Below are 22,288 nucleotides of genomic sequence, written 5' to 3' on the forward strand. Positions count from 1 at the left end.
AACCATTCCCCTATGCCTTCTTTGGCGTTGTAGACTGCCGGCATTTCTTTCTGTATTTCCTAACGAGCCCCTCATTTCCTAACCATACATAAATATATATATATATATATATATATATATATATATATATATATATATATATATATATATATATATATATATATATATATATATATATATATATATATAGCGAATCAGAGAATGGGAAATGATTGGCTCCGTGAAATAAAACAGAAAATTAGGGTTGGCAGTCAAGAAAACCTCGGAAAGCAAAGGGGAGGTTGTGGTGGGTCATAGAAAGAGATGAAGAATTTTTTGAGTCGAAAAGAAAGTGGTGAAAAAATGCCCGCCGCGTGGGATCCGAACCCACGACCTCCAGAATATATATATATATATATATATATATATATATATATATATATATATATATATATATATATATATATATATATATATATATATATAAGGAGTTCATGTAAATATGTCATCTCCCATAACATTTGGTGTTTGCCGTGCTTATTCGCACAAAACATGCGGCATCCTATTTTAGAAGAAAAGGAAAATATAGGATAAAAAAAAAACCTTTTATGAAGCGCCGTCGCTATGGCCACAACAAACCTATCAAAACTTCTACGAAATTCCCAATTGTGGTGCGGGTGATATTTTGGATTCCCCCTTTCTGAATTGTCGGGCCTCGATGCCGATGAACGACCGGAATGATCAGTTAACAACCTTTCGGTTCCACCAATGTACCGATATTTTTATCCCTCTCCGAATGACCCTTCCTAATACCAGTCCGAAACAATTGATTCAAAAGGCGCACGTACCTGTTTTGTTTTATGACGTCGCACTATATCACGTTCGGTGACCAAAAGGGAAATTTACACGTTCTCTAAACTACCCCACAGTTTTGCGTTTAAAATCGCAAACTTCAAAACACAGGAAGCTGGCGCTAGCGATTGAGGAAAAGAAAACGGTGAAAACAAGTCTCTTCAAGGACGCACACAAGCGTACATCTAAAAACAAGAGCGGTTATATTAGGCCCTCGGCTAGGGAGCATAAGTACCCGTGACCCTGTTAGAAAAGCGATGCACATTTGCCATTTTACCCGGCTTGCTGGCACGATGTCAAACAACCTTCCGTCTCTTTCGGATATTCGGAATGGAAAGAAGTTGTCGGGTCGACGTACACAGGTACGCGGTCACGACATAGCCTTGGCGCGAGCTTCCGCACATAACGATTATCGGTACAACGAGACGGGGACGGCTGGCTCAAGGTTTTAAAACGGTAATGGCGTAATCTCTTTATATTGTTCGCTTTCCTTCGTTTTGAAGCGCGCAAACGTGCGGAAACAATGTACCCAAGCACCTATTTCTTCCTACCGCGCTTTGGCGGTTCAAAGCGCTTTTTTTTTCGGTTTCCGCCGAGCACTCAGGATTACGTGCGTGAAATACGAAACGATGCATGGCCGCAGCCGGACTGATGTCCGGATAGCCTTGCCTCCGGCTGCCAGAAACAGAAAGCGGACACCATTCATAATGTGTTTGCTGAGGCAGGAGTTTCACATTAACAGGTCGTGAATAGTACATTAGGAATCAAAGGTTTTCGACAACCTTTGGTTGTGTCTTCAAAGCTACTAGAGGTTAAATATAGTCCCATTTCCCAACGCGTATATAAATACCGTCGGTCTTCGCAGTGTGGCATAACTCGCTGGAGGATTTTTGCGCAGCGGCTGAGCATCTAGACCCCGCTGCGTTGCTGAAAAGGAATAATCGACATACCATCGGGGGTAAGTTTAGTCGTTTTCTTTATGTTAGGAAGATTGTAATGTTGTGCATTGACACGAAACGTGTTTTTTATTTAAAGCAAAATTTACGTAACCTCATGAGTTCGGAACGTGATATGGGTATTTCTATAAAACTAGCAATTTTAAAACGCTACCCGGCGAGTAAAACGATGTCTTCACCGAATGAACCTACTTGTCGAATTTTATGCTAGGATGGCCAGCACTAAATATACCCGAGAGAGTAGTGGGAGAGGGAAGAATAAAGAAATGCAAACCAGAAATGCGCGAAAAATACTATCTTTACAATTTATTGAAAGCGGACATTTGTTAAGAGTTCTAAACTTAACGTTGCTGCAGTTACACAGACGAATAGAATTTGAAACTTCAAGAAATTCCTCGGTCCAGTTGTCTTTATCAAGGGTAGAGAGCTTGTTCGAATAAAATCATGATCACTATATCGTAAAGCTCCAAGTAAATTTCTACTATAGAGTAAGACAGATATTTCTTTTTTTACCTGAGGGCGCCATTCTTATATGCGAACCATTATGAGAAGTGCCAGGCGTGTAAGATCTCGTGTCAATTGTTCCTTGTTTACGTCAAATTTTCTGGACAGATGATTTCACCACGGAGGTGGAGAATTTCGCTTTGTGTTAATTCAAGTAAGAGCTCGGCTTTTGAGGGATCCACGCCTAATTACAGACGCGTTCTTTCTATATTGCTGAAGAAGACACGCTTGTCCAACAAGCTATATTACATGTTCGCTGGAAATTGTTGCTAAGTTCTCTTGATTATTATGCGGCTGTCATTATCTGACTGCATGGGATTTCGGATGCACATGCTTCAAATGTAGAACCCTCACTCTGGTATTCGGCCTTTTGATGCGTAACGCGACAGATTGTTTACGAAGGATGATTTTTTTAGCTCGGCGCTCTTTCTTCGAATAAATTGGAACACGATTTCACTTTTCCACGTAAAATGCTAATACTTTTTTGCGCCTTCTTCTCTGAAACCAGAAAAAACGTTGCCTACCATGAGCAATATTAGGAGAAGTAGGAAAGCGCCCAGAGCGTCTTCCAAGCGACCCACTATGTTAGTTTGGCCGGAAGTTCCTTTGCTTAAAATCAGCTTTTCATTGCCCGCAGGAAAGACTGCAGGCGCCCTACGATGATGTCGTCCTACTTGTGCGGATTGGCTGTTTGCTGCGTGGTTGCTGTAGTAACAGCTATTCCCGGTAAGTGTGACAATCCAGGCAAAGTCCGGCCGTTTTTTGTCGAATGGCACAAAAATAATTACTGATCGGGAGGAAGCGTTCGCTTGCCATATCTCAGTAGTCCCCCAGAACATATAATTCGACCATTTTTTCCTACGATACAAATAAACCTACGGAATTATTAGCGTCACCAAATGGTGGGCCGATCGAAAAAACATCAAAGTTACATTTATTAGACATTTTCCTCAGATATTCGCTACTGTTCTAAAACACGTGATACGTCTTTTTTGAATCTGAGGGTAGTATATCTTATCCCTACAGACCGGTTTTTAGGCGAATGTCTAATCTGTCCATAGGGCTCCGTCCCCGCCACTTTGATATACAAAGGTAATTTAGAGGTCAAGAAGGGTTTTTATGGTGTTTATAAGGCCTCTAAATGTCTATTTTTGCATTTGTGCATACATTTCTGTTAACTTCTTTAAATGCCTCTTTTCAACGCGTATTTTAGAAAACGGCCTCTGCGGAACACCATTAGGCCTGAAGCCTCGCTTTCGAGTGCAGTTAGCGATCGTTATTCACATTCCTGGTTAGTATTGACAGACTATTTAAAAAGTTTTGGCATCAACACGGTCGTCTACTTCAGCCAATCCTCGCAAAACAACCGCTAGTACCAGCAAAGTGAGAAACTCATTCGCAGTGACAATAAGCACAATTATATAACAAGACGGTGGTTGTCAGCTATTGCTTTAACAATTTTCCCAGTGACGCTTTGACTACGTTCCGCTTGCATTTCGAAAAGCACTTTTCTAACAGCAGCATTCTCATGCTCGTATCATGGAGCCCTCTCAAATCGAACTCCATTTTTAAGGCAGTCGTTGAGCATCAAACACGCCTTTCTTAAGAAAATCGCTTCCTCATTGAGGAGGTAACAGCGAAATATAACTGTGCTGCTGCCTGGCCGTATGCCCTAAAATTGATAAACTGATTGATTGATTGTAGGGTGTAACGCACCGAGGCAACGCAGGCAACGAGGCACTCTGCTGTGGAGGGCTCAGGAATAATTTTCACCACCTGGGGACCTTCGAACGTGCGCTGAAATCTCGTGCAAACGGGCGGCCTTCCTTTTCGCCTCCATCAGAAAAGCGGCCACCGAGGACGGGAATCGAACCCGCGACCTCGTGCTCAGCAGCACAACGCCTTATCCACTGAGCCACAGCGACGAGTTAAGCCTTATAATTCGCTCTGCAGATAGACCCTAAAACTCGCTTTTTCATTAGGAATCTCTTTGGCTGCTAAACACCTCCTGGAAAACGCTACTCAATTTTGAGGAAGTCTATTGACAGCGTTGGGACGTTTTTATTCTTTAATTTGGCTAGCATTATAAGACATACGCTAGAATTGTAATTAACAACCCTTACGTAAGAGCGTAATAATTTCTTGATAGATTTTAGTTTCTCTTGCATTTATTATTTGTGACTGTTTTGTTGTGTCGTAATCAAATTTAGTCCGCCACATATCAACTACACTTTTTTATTTGCGGCGCTGAGGAAGAACAGCGGAATTTGTCTCTGCGCCTCATCACCACCACCGGATGTTCTTCCGCGCTGCGCAAATCACGCTTCATTAGAGTATTTTGAACATGACGGGAGTGATCTTTCTGACTTAATGTGCTTATAACTTACTGCAGGGACAAAAAACTACGGAAAAGAAGGAGGCGATGTCACGCATTATTTGCGATGTCGTTTCAAACACGAGCCCGCACTGACATCCGGTGCCGACGTTTAGGATGAGTGATACACTTCATGAGCCATTAACATCATTAACTTGCACCCGAGTATAGAGCATTCATAAATCCGTCTTGCAAGCTCGCAAGTAGTCTTTTTAATGCCTCTTCTTTATCTGCGACGCTGGATTAAGCGAGACTTGTCGTCGAACGTGAATGTTAGCACTGTGTTTGTTGAACCGAGCGAATTATTCGCTATTAGTGAAGGAGTTTAATAAGTCGGTTGAAGGGCAATGTTCAACTGTTTGCCCGTTTGTACCAGCACAAACAATCAAAATTTCAGTTTTTTGCCGTATATAAACGTATTCGCTTGAGAGTTGATTTAAAGTTCGGACGTTGCTATCCTAAAACATTGTGCTGCAAGCGAATTTTTGGCGCCTAAAACTCGCTTTTATTCCCTAATGTGCGGTTTCTACATTTTATTAACTTGGCAAACAAAGTTAAATACGCAATTTAGAGGCTACTCGAAATGCTTAGCATCCTTTGGGTTTGTTAAAAATCACACGTTTCATCATTGCAATTTGTGGCCAATGAAAGAACGGTACTGTATTGGAGTCGGCGTGATTTCATGCCTTTGTTCTTAAAAATGTTTTATTTATACGTTTTTGGCGAATTTCAGAGTACTTAAAAAATCGCCAGATTTTTGTACTGGCTAAAAATGCCAAAGAATTGAACTTTTTACACTGCATATGGCAGTTACATCCCAGCTCAAGCGAAAGATCACTCATAAAAGCACGAGGACGAACGAGGCGCTTTGTTTGTGCTCTTGCGTTAACCCGTGTGTATTCGCTGGCGCTGTGGTACAACTTGCCTCAACAACTCACCCGCATTTCATCTTTGCGTTGATGACCGTTAAGAACGTAGAGAAGACCGCTAAGAAGACCGTAGAGTTTAATAGTTATATTACTGTATAGCTCGCTATATTATCAGTTTTGTGGTACTCTTTATATGTGCATGTGTACAGTTTTCACCCCAAACCTGATTTATTTTTTGGCCAAAACGTACAAACCGAATTAACTTAACAAAAGCAGAGGCTACAAAGACATCTCTCGGAATTAGGCGAAAAAATATCAAAATTTCGCCTACTCGAAACGTCATTCCTCTGACCACCTGTTATCCAAAAATATTGATAAACTATATAGCCTGTCCTTTAAGAGACAAATATGGAGCCCAATAAATGCTGGGCTAGTTACGCAAACCCTAGAATATTTCTCAAAGCTGAGAAGACTATATATGTAAACAGAGCGTTTACTTGACTCGCCCCGGCAGATTACCCGCACCATTGTGAAACAAAACAGCACTTTCTACCACGAGGGGCTGCACAGCGGCAAAGCTTCGAAGTTAGCTCTCGCACAGCCGTTTTCACTGTCTAAACAAAGGCGTGGGGCGTCACCTTGGAGCTTTTTATGTTTTCTTAGTGGTAGTAAACCTCTAATAGCTTCTGGTTCTACGCCAGTGTTTTGGATCCATAGCAGTGATTCTATTATCAACAAAACGTATGTCAGTTTACCCATAGTTTATCCAAAACGGGGCTTTTGTGAAACGACTTTTAACGCCCTAAATATTTTAGTAGGAATACGATAGCAATCTGGTGGTGTTCAAACCAATGAGCAAACCAGTGCTACTTATTTTTTTGCTGGCTGGATACAGCGGATCGAACACCCTCTATTGAATACTTAGGGTCACAAGCGGGAAAGAGGCTGCGTTCCAAATAAATTAAGTAAATATTTTCGTTAAAATAAGAAAAATGACAACTATTGACGCTGAAAGCGTAATGTTTCTCTCTTCACATTTCTACAGAAAAGTGTCACATTCCGGACGAAGACTGGGAAGAGCTGGCGACCCAGTTCCTGGCTAAAATCCCGGCAGAACACGTTTTTCCACATGGCGCCGGAGATTCGCGCAAACACGATTTGATCCCAGGATTTACGCTTGGCGATCTAACCATGACGGGACTCTCAAACCTCGCACGTTACGGCACAGTGAAGGCCTACTGCAAGGAAGGAAAGCCTCACGTCTCAGTTAACCTGCTAGCCCGATCGCCACTCAAGATTTCTGTTCCCTGGAAGTACTGCGGAGGCAAGTCTGGGGTGGTTTCAACCCAGGCCAACGTAATCAAGCTTTGCATTGGCTTTGACGTTGAAGAAATCGACGGCAAGGTGGCGATTCGGCCAACAAGGGTTTCGCCCAAATGGATCGAGTCGGTGGACGTGAAGCTCGATGGCGCCGGCGACGTGATGAAGAAGGCGACATCGATAGTTGGCAAGCTGCTCACTCCCTTCGTGAAAGACTTCTGGATTGAGAACCTGCCGTGGCGCATGCAGAAGATGTTGGCGGGAATCTAAGGGATCCAACAGCTGCCGCAGGTCTTATTCGCCATCCCAAGACGCGAGTGCATTGTTGCCCGGGCGTGAATTCACCAATTCCCATTCGTATTAAATAACGTGTCAAAAATTGTCGAGCTCCTTTGTCCTTACAGTAATACAACTAACGCAGTCCTAACAGCCAGTTATGGTAATCCACAGCCAGTTCTTTGCTTGTCCTCTCCAAATGGTGCATATATTCTCCAGTTGTTTGAAAAATAGAGCCCGACTTGGACAACGACCGTGAAGAAGGATGACGGGACAAGCGCCCTTCTTTACTGTCGTCCAAGTCATGCTTTATTTTTCAAACATAAGGCACCAACTTGCCAAACAGCTTTGTTTGATGAAATTCTTCATTTGGTGTGTCATAAATAGTGGGGTTGTGTCTCGGCCGTTTTTTTGTTCTATTTTCCTGACACATATTGGGCAAAGAGGCAGTATTTTCTCTTCTCTAACACATGGACGCCTAACGCTCCTCTTATTTTTGGATGCTGATCTGCATTTGATTTACGTCTCCATTATTTTGAACATACTAATCACGAAAAAAATAAGTGTTTACATGCAAGTGTGTATTAGCGGCTACGATGGAAATGCGCAACATGAAAGTAGCCCCATTCGACATACGTGGGACTACGTATGAATAGTAAACAGCAACCGTTAAACACACGATAGTAAAGATTGGAGCAGTGATGAATGAAGTCAGTATTTATCCACTGAAGTCCTAATCTTACAGGAGAACTCTGTAAACGCAATCCACATATTTTATAGAAAAGTCTTAATTATCGAATAACTTGAATTTTTATTTGCAAGTTCCGTGTGCAGAAAAAAGATGGAAGTGAACAGTGTGAACGCAAGATATTCGCTCGCTGAACCCAAATAACAGACCACAAGCACATATACCACAGGGGAAGACGAGATCGGACACGACCCAACAGTTTCCCCGAAGCAAGATGGTGCAGTAATAATAATGTTTATTATTGTGAAAAAAAACGAAAAAGAAAAGGGCGCAAGATAAAAACAAAGGCGCCTCATTTATTCAAATTTCTCCGAAGGTCAGAGATAATTTCTGTTCTTAAGGGCCTGCCAAGAGGAATCCACACGAACAAGTCAGACGACAAGACATGGGCAAGAACACTTCCTGTGGCTATATATTTCTGCAATTGATAAATCTCTCGCAAGAAACAGTTCCCCACTAAATTACAACACATTCAGGTTGACCGCAACGTACGTGTGTGTAAAGGAGAGGATTGAACTAGAAGTTCCACTACACAGCTCTGCTGTCTATATGGCTTGTAAATGATAGAATGATTTCTCAATTGTTTCTTTATTCCGATTTTTTTACAGCTTAGTTGTTCCCCGAATGCCATGTTTCAACAGATGTGACATGTAATACCGAAAATAAGGCGCGTAATTTAATAGCACTAGCAACACAACTATTCGAAGGAACTTACAAAAACAGCGCAAATGACGAAGACTAACAGAGACGACACAGACAAGCGGTGGCCAACAACTGAGCGTAATTTATTGCAGCTTGCTTATAAATACGTTTTTCACACACAAAATACAATACAACAAAAACAGAAGATTTACACAACCATGAGAAGACGTAATCACATCTTGTCGTATCTACACTCCCACGTTTACCCATTCAGGTAATTTATCCCTTTTAGTGTTAAAGCCACCGACAGCTTACTGACGCATTTTTCTTTATCGCAATTTCGAACGCTTCATGTATTTCCCTCGTGACTGTATCTCTGTACCTTCGTTGTGGTCGTTCGTACATTGGGCAAACTGGAAGATGCGTGAATGATCGGCTCCGCGAACACGCCAACTGGCTGAAGACACTCACGGGAAGCAACCTCGCACTTAATTGCACATCATGCGGCTGCGTGGCCCATCTGGATAAATGCGCCATTTTGACGAGGTACAGAGATACATACACGAGGTAGATACACGAAGCGTTCGCAATTGCGATACAAAACAAAAACATTACACCATCTTCCAGTGGGGAACCCTGATGAGGATGCGAAGCATCGTGGCGGTTCCGTGTGGTTCCATTGTGTTGCCGTTATGTTGAGTGATCTGATTTTTACTAGCGCCAGAGGGAATTCCGCGTCCGGGTCCACACCGGTGGCAAAGGCACGCAAGTGCTGTTGTGTCACGGTGAGTAGGCAGTGGTTCTCGAGGCGCCGAAACTCGTCCATCATGTTCTTGTCGATGTTGTCTCTGTGGTAGAATCGGTAGTCTCCGTCAGCTTTGGTGAGGTAAAGGTTGTTGACATTGGTGCACCGGCTGAGAGCAATGTACGCGCCCTCCTCTTCGCAGCTTTGTCTTCTCGTTCTTCTTCTTCGGCGGTTCGCCTACGGGAAGATGACGACGGTGGTTGAACGCGAACCTATCTCGTGATGGATTCTTTGGTTGGCCAATCCCTTGGGGCATCCTGCCACAATCAGCATCAGAGGCGCTGCGGACAGGGCTGGTTGAGCTGCAAGGCGCGTGGCGCTTCCCGCCACAGCTTTCCCACGGGAAATTCAGCATCCCCCTCTAATGTTTTCAGTTCGTCGTTTCCGTTGACGTTCAGATTCGCGTGCCTTCGTTGTATCAGTAGCTTCTTGACGTAGTTTGAATGAGTCAAGGACATAAGGCGCGTTCGTAGCACTTGCTCCTGTCCCGGAAGTGTAGAGTAGTGGGAAGAGCACCGCGTACCTCCCGTTGCGGCCAGAAAGTCGTGGAATCGAAAGCGGGAGCCGCTAACTAATTCTTTTTTATAGTGTAGTATCGCGGAGTTGTGGGTGTAAGGAGGAGAGTTGCGTATGCGGAGTAAGCGTGTGTACGGCGCCGCCATCAACGACGGAGTACCAGGAGAGCCTAAGAAATGCTCCGCATTTAAAAAGGCGTCAGTAAGCCATCGGTAGAAAAGAGATAAATTACCTGAATGGGTAAACGTGGGAGTGTAGATACGAAAACACGTGATTAAGTCTTCTCATCGTTGTGTAAATCTTCTGTTTTTGTTGAATTGCATTTTGTGTGTAGCAAACGTATTTATAAGCAAGTTGCAAAACATTATGCTCAGTTGTTTGTCAGCGCTTGTCTGTGTCTTCTTTCTTAGTCCCTGCCATTTGCACTGTTTTGTAAGTTCAGAATGAAGAAACTGGCCCCACTCGAAACGCTTATTCGGAGGAGTTCAAAAATGTAAGAGTAGCAGAGTACGATAGAAATTGCACAATAGAAATACGCTTCACTCGACAATATGAAGTCGCATAATTGGACATTTTGGTTATGTAAAAATTAGATGTGCTGGTCCCCACAATGTTATGAGCAATCGCGAGGGAGTTTGCCATGGTTCTGTTGGATGTTGACAACGCTATATGGAAGAACGCTCGTTGCCAAATAACCAGGAAAGGTGTTTCGAAACTGAAATTCCACAATAGTAGGTGACCAGTCTCTTAATGAGGGAGGCTACAAATAGCGGTTGCTGATGTCGTGATATTGCGATAAAAGGGTGAACGTTGGGCGAGTTGGTAATGGTGCATCTAAAAAAACAAACTTCGCAAATTAGCAGGGACAAAAACACAAGCTTGTGCGGTCTTTATGGGTAATCATCCCCGTTATTTCACTCGCAGTTTTTTTTAACGTGGTATTGCGAGCATGTGAACTTGCAAGGCTGGGAACACCTCAGGCATGAAGCGTTTTCTCCCAGTTCGGCGAGGTAACAGATAAAGATTTCGGCCAATGATCGGACACAGTGGACAACCGCTGCCCGCTGCTTCAAGTATAGGAGTCATTCGCACAAAGCAGTGAAAGTGAGGTGTCCTGCAACGAATAGCACCGGAATCTACGCCAGCCACTACCGCCGGGTGACCGGCCTTCCTGCAGCCAAGCGATTGGATGGGCTATGGTCGAAAAAATCATTCTGCCTAGGCGGCGGCGGGACCCGGCGCCTGAAACGAGCGGAAATCGGGCAAACAAGTGGGAATGGCTTCCCCGTCGTCGTCGTCGCCCTCAGGCTGGCAGCGGGTCTTGGTCATGATGCAATCATGACGTTTGTGTATGGTGGCTTCGAGATACTCCCGGGCCTGCCAATCTGTTGGGCTGCGAAATAACGTGGTTGTCAAACCTGTAGAATGTTCCTGCGTGTTTCTTCCTCGGACATCATGAGCCTCACATTGTGCGTACTCGCATGGATGGGGAATTTTGTGGCGCTTTCATTTTACTTGAGGCGTTGTGATGAGTGTTGCGTAGTGTGGTGTCATTTGAGTTGAAAGGCCACCCAGTCTTTGAGACGCAGCATTGTGGTAATTGGACAAACTTGCGACCCCGAGCGATTGTGCGCTTCGGTATGGTTAGAGATGTGCTGAGAGTCGGACGGAAGCACTCCTATTTTTTGTTGGAGAAAATAGCAGATGGTCTGGTCGAGGAAACATCGCACGCACGCATCCTTCAGGCCACTTATTACTACTCAAAAACGATTATTCTCTCATTTCTACCTGACGTAACTTAATGTATAATTTTTCTTAAGGCATACCTTAAGATGTTTCGTAGCCGTTCCCAGAATTATATTATTACGACGTAATTACCTAATATTGCAAATAGCACGAGGTGGTAAAATAATTAGTGTATTACGCGAGTATATTCTCTTTGTGTTTATATTGACTGTTATACTTGTATCAGGAAAGTTCTAAAAGAAAAAAAACTATTTTATTGCTTGATAATGTGGTTTAACGTACCGACGCTCCACAGGTGATATGGAGTGCTGTATTGGAAGAGTCCAGGATAAGTTTTACCTCTGGGGTATCTGTCACCTGCACCGAAGCTCCTATCAAACGGGTATTTTCGTTCCTTGCCTTTATTACAGAAGCGGCCCCACAGCCCGAGTATTGAACTCGCGTCCGTGGGCTAAGCAACACAACGCCCTAGCACCTTGTCTTGCTATAGCCCGATGTGCTTAAATCCGCACGGTGCTGTAGGAGAGTAATTTCTCCTTGTACTGATACATGCACTTCCCTTGGGAAATTAGTGCAAGAAAAAAACAGTTCCCATTGTAAAGGAAAGTAGTTTTCACCTGGTGGAACGGATAATTTTTTAAGAAAATTCAAGTCCGTCGTCCACTTATGGTCCACTAATTTGCGAATCAACCCGCCTGCCACCATGGTTTGGTTTCCGCCACCTTAACTAATATCCCTAACTGTGACATTCGCAAACGCATTTAATACATACGTTAATACAAACACCCTGCGTTGAAATAGGTACTTAGTCTACGTTACTAATGCGATGATGCTGTACATACATAATGTTAACAGACTGCGCCACATTTTACACTGCACACATAATGCTACGCATGCAGTTTAGAAGTTCGTGTGTGATTTTCGTCTCGTGGTTGCTAATAATTTACACATGCAAAAACAGAAGCCTCGTTGCGCGAAATGGTTCAATGGATGCCATTCAGAAGGAGAACGACAGAAATCTTGGAGAAATAGACCTACCACGCGGCATGTGCATTACTATCTACGTATTATTACTGAAATGGCATTTCTATTTGCAATTATGCATTAAGGCACTGGAAAAATCCGTAGTGTTACCTTTTTTATTGTGCCTTGTCATAGTTATCATGTGCCTTGTCATGTTGTGCCCTGTCATAGTAACTCACGTTCACCGAATGACCTGCCCTCTCCTTCTGGTCCTCCAGTTGCTGTTTTCGTTGAGTATTGGTGTAAGGAGGAAAAACTGCTGGGAAACGGGCAGATGTAATATTACTCACTAATTAGCTATCTCACTCTGGCTTCACGACACGGACGTAGTTTTGTATAACGTTGGTATCAAAGAGTGTCGCAGTATAGTTGGTTTTGGAAAGGTTGTTGTGAAGAGAACGCGCTCAATAAAGCAGCGTCGTTTCGTGTTCACTGCAAACAACAACGCAAAAAAGCTGTCATGAAAGCTTATGCGCACATATCGCACGCGCTCACAGCCCGCGACGAGAAGCTACTTTAGCCCAACTAATGTGTTAAATTGCCTAATATCTTAGCTCTTTGTTCCAGACTCAGCGCCACGTAGACGTCCGCTTAGAGGCGCATTCCCATTTTCGGCAGCACGTAAAAGTGATCAAGGGTGCCGAGCTTGGGATCTCTTCCGCGGACTGGTCAGGGGGCACGTCGCGCATTGCACAAGCCACCAAGATAGAAAACGTTGGCGGAAGCCATTACGAAACGACCGCCCCTTCAGTGCTGCATTCCATGCGCATGCGTCGGCAGACGCAAGGCAGAGCCGTTTGGCTGATGTATGGTATAGTGGGACTGCAACGGGTGCAGCGACGATAAGTGGGAAACGGGACTGCTCTTCCCACACTCCAAACGACAGCAGCGCCCCTATCGCTCAACGTTTACTGAGCTAGTTTTATCTTCTTCCACATGCAGCGCAACCAGTGGCGTTCTACGACGGTTTTGTCGACTGCTTGCGTTATGCGCCCGATGTACTAGAGAAATTGTCGGTCAGGCTGGCAGGAACCAGTAATTTGGTTGTGGCGCAGAACAACGAATTGTTATGCGCCCGATGTACTAGAGAAATTTTCGGTCAGACTGGCCGGAACCATTACCGATATGGTTGTGGCGTAATCCTGTGGATTTCTTCATATCTTCGGGCGGTATTTGATGTGCGACAAAGTGCAGTTTTGAGAGGAGGCGCTGAAAATGTGAGTGCTGCCTATTTGTGTTCTGTAACGGTTGTTGTTCAGTGACATGTTCCTCACTGCGCCCGATAAACATAGCGATTCTTTGCGCTTTGTTCGTGTGCGCGGAACCTTTTCTGCCGTAATTCACCTACACTTGTGTATTCGTGGGTGGGAGTCGGCTTGCCATTTATGGCTGCGTACCCAGCATTAAATTTAGAGAGGTGATGGTGCGTACATTTCTCGTGTCGGCGTGTCCCCTTACGGTGTGGCGTCGCTTAGTCGTATATTCACGGTTGCTGTGGCGGTAGGCGGTACTGACTATTCTCGGGTTAGTCGTTCCCTATACTTAGACTTATGGGTATTTTTTAAACTTTCGTGTGAACTGTGGAGTTGTGTCGGTCTCGTGGGTAGCATAAATTTACTGTGCTAAACAAAACGGGAATATCCCACGTTGCCCGTCGCGCGCGCGAAACGTAGAGTGAACCGCGGAGAGCGTGATAGGAAAGTCACGCTATTCCCCCCAATGTTGATGTGCGTTCAAGGCTTTAGCGGCCGCACTCCTAACGTTTATCGTTGCTCTGTGTGATGTAGTCGTTCATCTTTACTTCAATGCCTTTGATCAAGTCCGATGTTCTATTTACACTAGTGGCCTTTACTTTGCTCCCTGACGTGTAAGAAATGGAAGGGGCAGGGGACGAGAGACGGCCATGCATTGGCAGAAAGAAAACTTGGAGCGCCTTTAGAAGGGTGAGGAGAGGACGGCATGCGCGGCAACTGCGTCGTCTCTCTGGCTGCCTCCCCCTCACTCTTGTTTTACGTGTTGCCTCCAAAAAGTGCCCTCCCCCTCCCCAACCGCTGAATCAACACCGGCGTCTGTCACCAAGTGTGGGCGTAGTTGATTCGCTAAGACGACGGGCTCTCACACCGCCTCTCTTCCGGCCCAGGATCGATCCGTGGCGGTGAAATAGTTTTATTTCGCCTGGTTGAGAATTTTGTGTGCCATACACGACGGAACCTTTGGCTGGTAGAGCTAGAAACCTTAATTTAAAAGAGTGTCGAACACCCGATTAGGGAATTTGACATGGCGTCCCCATCTCCTGTTACTAATTTACGGTATGTGTGCTTGCTGACGCGGGGCGTGTGATTCCAAAGCCACACCAGGAGAGCGCGCTGAGATACTTTCGCAATTATCAATGATGCAGGGAGAGGAGGGCTGCGTCCGCTGATCATGGGACTCCAAAAATGCGGCTTGGCCGTAACCGTTCGCACGACCGTTATCGGTGGTAGCGCTGGCTGACTGATGGCTTCAAAAGACTCCTCATTTCCCTCACTTACCCCGGCAACAGTATGCTCCAGCGCTGCGGGACACAATACGTGACTTGTGTGTTGTGTATTCTTTTTCATGTTTAGCGCAATATTATGGAGGAGTGTTGATCTCAAAACCAGCGTGTCTCACACGGTTTCCTCGTATGGGCGCGGTTTCGTCGCAAAGACGACTGGGGCTCACACCGCTTCCTTTCTGGACCAGGATCGATCCGTGGTGGTTCCAGTAGTGTTACTTATAGGCCTCCTGCGCTGGAGTTTTGGCGACATGCAGCGCCCCTAGCGGCCGACGCCTCTGGGTAGTACAAAAGCAGACGACCCTCGCCGCCCTCAGTGTGTTTTCAATTACAAGCCAGAGTGAAAGTTGGTTGTGGCGCTTTGCGGCGTGTTTAATGACTACATACTGTATGAAATAGCCCTTAAAGTAGCTGCAGAGGCTAAACAAAATAATATCCGCTAAAAGAAGCCGATTTGTCGGCTTTCTTTTGAGCGAGCTGTCGCGGTGGTCGCGGCGTGGGACAGTATTGCTAGGTCGGGTGATTTAACTGTTTGACGACAGTTACAGTTTTTTTCTTCTTGCGTGCGGTCGACAAAGGAAAGTTCACGAGTAGCATAAACACGGAACGCTGCTCATCTTACATCCTGAGGTAACTGGAAAAGGTTGCTTCATCGGGAGCTTTAAAGGGGCACTGACACAAAAATTTTGCATCTTGTTTTTTTTTGTCGCGATAAGTAGCTAGTGACCTACTTATAACCTGTAGAAACCTCATTTGCTTCAGCGTGCGACGGTTGTTTAATTAGAGGCATTTTCAATGCGGCCAGTCGCAGTTTCGGTTTCAGCGAGTGCCGCGAAACGATGGATTTTGTGGATTTTGTGTGAACAAAGCTGACCACGTGACCGTCGGAGGGATATCACAGAGCAGAGCCGCCGTAGCACTGTCGAATCCGCATCGACGGCAGTTTCTGCGAATGCCGCCACGTACTGATCTCGTGAGGCGCTTAATTATAAAGCGACCGTGGATGTGACGCAGGCGTAGCGAGTGCGAATGCTACCGCGACTAAAGAACGACGCGCGACGCTCGAGACGGTAAGTGGCAAGACGCGCGCTGGGAGCAGCCGGCCGGTCTGCCTACAGGTCCGCCTACAGATGTGCTCGGCTTAGCACTGAGGCGGATATTCGAGTGCCGCTCTCGTAAGCGGTGCAGATGACAATTTTTAATGCAACCCGCGATCGCATCATTAACTCCTTTCTCATGTAAGCCACTATGGTTGGGACTTGGGGACAATTTCGTGCAGCGGTAACAAGCTATCACTCGAGCTACCTGCGCCAGCCTGGGCCACTTCGCGGCCGTGGCCGCCGCCTGCACAGCGACAGTGCGGCTAGCTCAGTGGGCTTTTCGGGCCTCCGGCGCGTTTTCGCATCCAATGGTAATAAACAGTAATAGAAACAGAGTGCCTGGAATCGCTGTAGAACTCTGGTCGCGGCCAGCTGCCCGATGAGCTGACGAAATCACGGCGCCTCCGCCGCCAACGATCGGGTCGTTCGTTCTCGAGAGCAGAAGCTCCGCCCTCCGGCCCTCCGATTGGAGCGGCGAGCCGGCGAAAAACGCCAGCAGTGCGGAAGCGGCAAACACAAACTCGTGACGTGTTTTGATGTTGTTTATTTACACAATAGCCTCGGGATGTCGATTGCGCGTGGTCCTCTGCTGGCTGCTCGGTTGCGTTTCGCACACATTAAAATTGATTTTAAATATGTTCTAGGCTGTATTCGCCGCTGATATTTTGCAGATGATATATGTGTGTTCCCACCAATCTATCTCCGAAGTTACCTCGCCTTCAAAATTTTGTGTCAGTGCCCCTTTAAGCGAACGCGAGAATTGCGCAGCCGACTCAGCTGACACTGCTGGCTTGGCACCACTTTTGGAACGAGTGGAACTTTTGTTTCGTATTTTCGCAAACTAAATGATTCTTGCCTAACGTTTTACGACGCACGATTTACGAATTAGGGTACATGTATACTAGCACGATTAGGGTACATGTATACTAGCGAGTAAGTTGGGCAATAGCGCCAATTAAATAAACAAATTAAGCGCTATGAAAGGACGCAAAACACGCACCAAATCACACGCACAGCATAACATAACACAGCCGAATACACAGCGCGGGGCCCCGTATATTTACATACGATCATCACTGACTGTGTTGGTTTTCTAGTGCAGGGGTCGTCGAATCTGAACGCCGGCACGACAGTTTTGACTTCAAATGGTGTTAGACAGTGAGACAAGAACAGAGAATTGGCGTCCTCCAATTGAATTGCCCCTCCCCCCCCCCCCCCCCCCCATGTTCACACTTCGCCAGAATATTGTCAAATATTATTAGAAATTCGCTGAATTTTTTCTCTTTGCATTCAAAGCCCCCTCCTTCTCCTCCTCCAATCCCCCCCCCCCTTCCCCGATTTGCCGTCCAGCCCTCCGCCGTGTCGGCTGCATGGAACTCGGCCGTTGCTGAAACTCATTCTAGGCTATGAAGTGTGAACTGGGAATGTATGCTGCAAGAGCATAATTAAGTAAAGTGAGAACAAACAAGGAAAGCGAGCGGCCTCTTAGTTCGCCCGACCACTTTGTTTTACGGCCACTAATTTCGGAATCGCAAAACAGATTTCACGCTTCTGACGGTCGCGGCATTTTGTCACTCAGACACGCAACAAAACGGCAAGCTAACGCTGCACCATGTATTCGTAACGGCGACGCAAACGAGCACTGTTTAATGAAAGTGCACGCATAGTGTGCAGGTACGCAAAATAGCGGCGCACCGCAGCAGGCAAGCCTGGGGTCCGCCGGACTCGCTGGCTTTTTAAAGCGCGATCATCGCCGATTGCGTCACTCTTCTTTTTTGATCGACTGTTTTTGAGAAGTCTTTGTCACCTAGAGTATTAGTTTAAACTAGAAATTTTACTTAAAATGTCACTTCGTACGACCATCGATCGGTGAACCTGCGAGTAGCAGACGCCGTCACGGTCCCGGCACTTTCGTCCGCGCTGTAAACGTGTTTAGCGCTGCAAAGCTGCAAACGTGTTTAGCGCTGCAAACCTGTGCGCGTGCGTTCGTACAACACGAGCAGTCTCGATGTCGGCATGAACGCGCGGCCAATTAAGCAATACATAAACAGTCGTCAGTTCAGAAGGTATGTACGTGCTCACTTAATAAATTTTGAGGAGATTCTTTAGCCATTCGCTCAGTTATTTCAGACTCCCATCAGTACCAAGACATGTTGTAGCCGCGAATGCAGTGACAGAGTCGTTCTCTTTTAGCGCGATAATTCGATGTGGTGTGGAAGCGCGCAAGTCCCGCCCCATTTATTACATCAGATTTTCAGCCGCGAGCAGTATTGAGGAATTATAGTCTAAATGATAAAATACGGCCCACACGGAACGCAAAAAATAAGGCGTCTCCGTATCAGAGAGCTGCTGCGGTGCAGAATATTGCAGTAGCAGACCGCCCGCAACTGGATCTTCTTGCAGAAGTCACCGAGGACCGAGTCACTATTGAAAAGTCACACTCGCGCGTTGCGAGGAGGCAGACGAAACAAGACATAATCGCAGCGCGGGCGAACATTTGACCTTTTGATTTGCAATTACTATACCCATGCTCATCTCTTTAACAGTATCATTGAATGAGGTGATTTCTTAGACATTAATTTACCTTAAATTGTGTACACTCACGTATCCACCCAACCATCTCAAGGTCCCTCTAAAATTCCTCGCTCTCCAAGCCTAAAGCTTTGGATAAAAACCAAAAACTTCAGGATAACAACCAAAATCTGCTTTGGTTCAGGTGATCACACGTACCTTTGCTTTCGCTTTCTCTGCGTGGCCCGATTATTTCTGTATTTAAACGCACGCGAGCTGTCCAGAAAAATGGAAAAGCCGATATCATGTGGAATACTGTGCTCCATACCCTCAATCTTAGAACTCAAATTCAGCTTGGATGAAAAGGGACTGTATTTTCATCCACATTTCGTACACACAAAAGTTACAACTCGGAATAAGACCAGATGCCTTGTTATTACTCCGAACTTTGATATATACAACCTATAGTGCCAATGTTTACATTGGGCTGCAGCGCAACCCATCATCGTTATTCGAAGAGCAACCACCGGGCTTTCATGCTTTCTACGCGTACAAACGTGTACATTCGACTAAATGCACATTGCACCCTCGTCACGCGCACAGAACCCATTTACCTAGATCGCTGTTTCAGCAAACACAGAAATTTTTGTTATTTATCAGTGGCGCGGAATGTAGCACAATGTTGCTACAGGAACGGAAATATGCGTAATATGTACTTTAAAATGTACTTTTTTGCTAAACAAAGTTTTTTTAGTCAGGCTGAAAACTTAACATCTTTATACGGCGTAACCAGAATAACACATTACATTTTGTTCCTTAAAATAACTTAATTTTTAAATTAGACAATTACCTTGTGACTTTTTTTAATTATTCCTTAAAAATTAAAAAAAAACAGATAGAATGTGTTGTGTTTTTAATGTGTCAATACACTGCCGTTGTTAGATTATAAGTGCAACAGTGCATTTTAACACTTTTAAATAGGAAGTGAAAGCTATTGCGCAGAAAATATTAAATAATAGCCCTCGGCTGCGCCCTTTTTCCAATTATTGATTGAGGAAACGCCATTTTCCGTGCAGATGTTGGCTGCAAATGATGAAGATCAGCAGGCTAGTATGTAAACATTTGCATTTTCTTTTCGGTAGCTCAGCTCATTTACTTGGATTGAGCGTCTAAAGGTCCAACGATACAAAACATCCAACAAGATGAAAGGTCCAGCAGTGGTCATTCTGTCTCCGCGGTCCTTTCATCTCGTTGAACATTCAGGCTCGATTGGATATTCCGACTCGGTGGATCTTTCATGTCGTTTTACATTCAGGCTCGATGGGACCTTCCGACTCGTTGAAGCTTTCGTCTCGGTGGATCTTTCATCTCGATGGATATTTAGGTTCTTCCGTATTATATGAACGTCCGAACCACTCTACAATCTCCTTCACTACCCGATCCAGCAAATAAATGGCGAAAGCGTTTGCGTTTCAGGTGCGAGTATATAACTTCTCCTAAGTACACGATGGTTAAAATTTAGATGTACTCCCGGTGTTGGCCTTTCCACGTGGTCAGGAAAGCTATTTTTGAACAACAGCTTCACGAAGACGAAAGGGCCAGTTTACGAGATATATGCTATCACTGTCGTATCGACTGAAGAACCCTCTCAACGAACATTTTTGCAGTAGCATTGGATGCTCCTTGATGCCTCTGTGGGCGTTTGTTCGGACGTAGGAGGTTTTGCTAAATACCACTCAGAAAGAACGCGCAAATCGCCTATCTAAAAATAAGACCTTCCTACGAACAAACTCAAGTTCCCTCGCGCCGCATGGACACGTGCAGCACTTAAGTAAGCACACCTGAAATCTGCAAACAATCACTTGCTGAATTGTGCACTTGGTTATTTTCCTTTATAAAGTAGGTAGGGTTGCGTAATTGCACAAGTCCCTTTTATACCATTCAAATAACTTCACTCTGTCTACCTTGCAGCCCACGTATTTATATTATAAATATCAAAAATTGACCCATTCTTCTGCGCCGCCTTTCTATCCTGCGCAACACTGTGCGAAATGCCGGCCTCACCAGATTGAATGGATGAAGCCTGGAAATCTGAGTTTTGTTCTTCGGGGATTGCTCAACTATGTTAAGGAACTGAGTAAGTTAAATAACGGCGGGATATTGACCCTCAAGGGCGGAAGTGCAATGTATTTACGCCACCCACCCACAAAAGTGTGTTATCGGGCCTCCATTTCCCAGCGAGAGACCATTAAGAAGAAGAAGAAGAAGAAGACTTTATTTTTCAGCAGACGTTGTAACAATTCCTGCTGAAGGGGCAGGAGCTAAAGGCATTGAGTGCCTGACGAGGGCTCCTGACCCTCTGGAGTTCACAACGTTGTTCGGTGAAAGCCTATCGAGTTCTTTATTGCAGCTACGAAACGAAGCTTCACGATTTATTTTTGTCTACTTGTCTTAAAATCAGAAGACACATATTTGTGGTAGAATTGCGGCGTAAGCCGGCTGTGGCTCCAAGCAAGGAATTCTGAATTTGCCGGTGAAAGTTCTCCATGACTGACAGGACCGAATCAGTCTGAGTACGTATCCGACGGTTTAACGGACGGCAACACCTGGACGATTGTTGTTGATCATGGTGTCGGCCTAGGGTAGCGGATACCCGCCAAATTCTTCAAGCATATAAATATGGCTAACTGAATTCAAAACAGCGCAAGGAGACGGTACGAGAAACAACGACAGACGGGCCTGTTTTGTGCAAGGCTTATTGCGCTGTTTTGAATTTAGTTAGTATGCACCAACTATAGTATAAAGCACCTTTCTAACGCACGTAAAATGTGGCGGAGAACCGATTTTTTCGGAAAGCAGGAATTTGTAGTCTTAACAACAGGAATGACTACAAACGTATGCTTACCACCGGTGACGCTGTTTCATACACAACACCTTGTGTATGGACGTCGAATTACCTAAAAAGGATGTTGAAGTAAATAGTAAACATGGCGGGATTACTTGTGGAGATTATAGACTGGAGTCCCTCTACTGGGTTTCGACCAGCGTGGGTGCGTCTACGCGACTTCCTTAGTAGAAAATTTAATTTTTTTGTGCTTTTCTAATATCTGCACCCTTCCTGGCGATTTTCTATGACGTTTCGTATCACGCTTACTGTTGTAGGCTCAGCTTACAAGAGCAAGCTCGGTAGGCTCAGTATATTCTTGCGGCTCGCCGAACCTAGGGCGGCCGCAAGCGGGTCGTCGCAATTCATTCCCTAAGTTAAAACTAAGCCATGACAGGAATTGTGTCCGGAAGAATGTGGTTTTTTTGTGCTAGTTTGCAAAAAGTCCAAGTCAATGTATCCCCACGCTAGCGCACACGCAATACGTATATTGGCTTACGACTCTTCACATAGTTCGCTTCACGGGAGCTGTAGGCTGCATTTGATAGCGCAACTGGTACGCTAGTAGAAAGTCTAAGATAAAAAAAGTGGCAAAAGATTCAGCGAGTTTAATGTAGCTAATGAGCCAAAAATCCACCAATACTCTT

The 22,288-nt window shown here is 45.1% G+C and overlaps 1 protein-coding gene across 1 annotated transcript; it reads left to right on the forward strand.

Annotated features, from left to right (window-relative positions):
- The first annotated feature begins 1,634 nt into the window (after positions 1-1,634).
- On the forward strand, positions 1,635-7,235 carry LOC144148913 (uncharacterized). Its single transcript, XM_077680443.1, has 3 exons — positions 1,635-1,789; positions 2,929-3,017; positions 6,580-7,235. The coding sequence occupies exons 2-3, from the start codon at positions 2,951-2,953 to the stop codon at positions 7,122-7,124; spliced, it is 612 nt and encodes a 203-aa protein (XP_077536569.1). The 5' UTR covers positions 1,635-1,789; positions 2,929-2,950; the 3' UTR covers positions 7,125-7,235.
- The last annotated feature ends 15,053 nt before the right edge of the window (positions 7,236-22,288 follow it).

This window comes from Haemaphysalis longicornis, unplaced genomic scaffold (genome assembly GCF_048455015.1).
Source record: "Haemaphysalis longicornis isolate Haplotype H1 unplaced genomic scaffold, Haemaphysalis longicornis Haplotype H1 scaffold_8, whole genome shotgun sequence".
Taxonomy (NCBI): Eukaryota; Metazoa; Arthropoda; class Arachnida; order Ixodida; family Ixodidae; genus Haemaphysalis; species Haemaphysalis longicornis.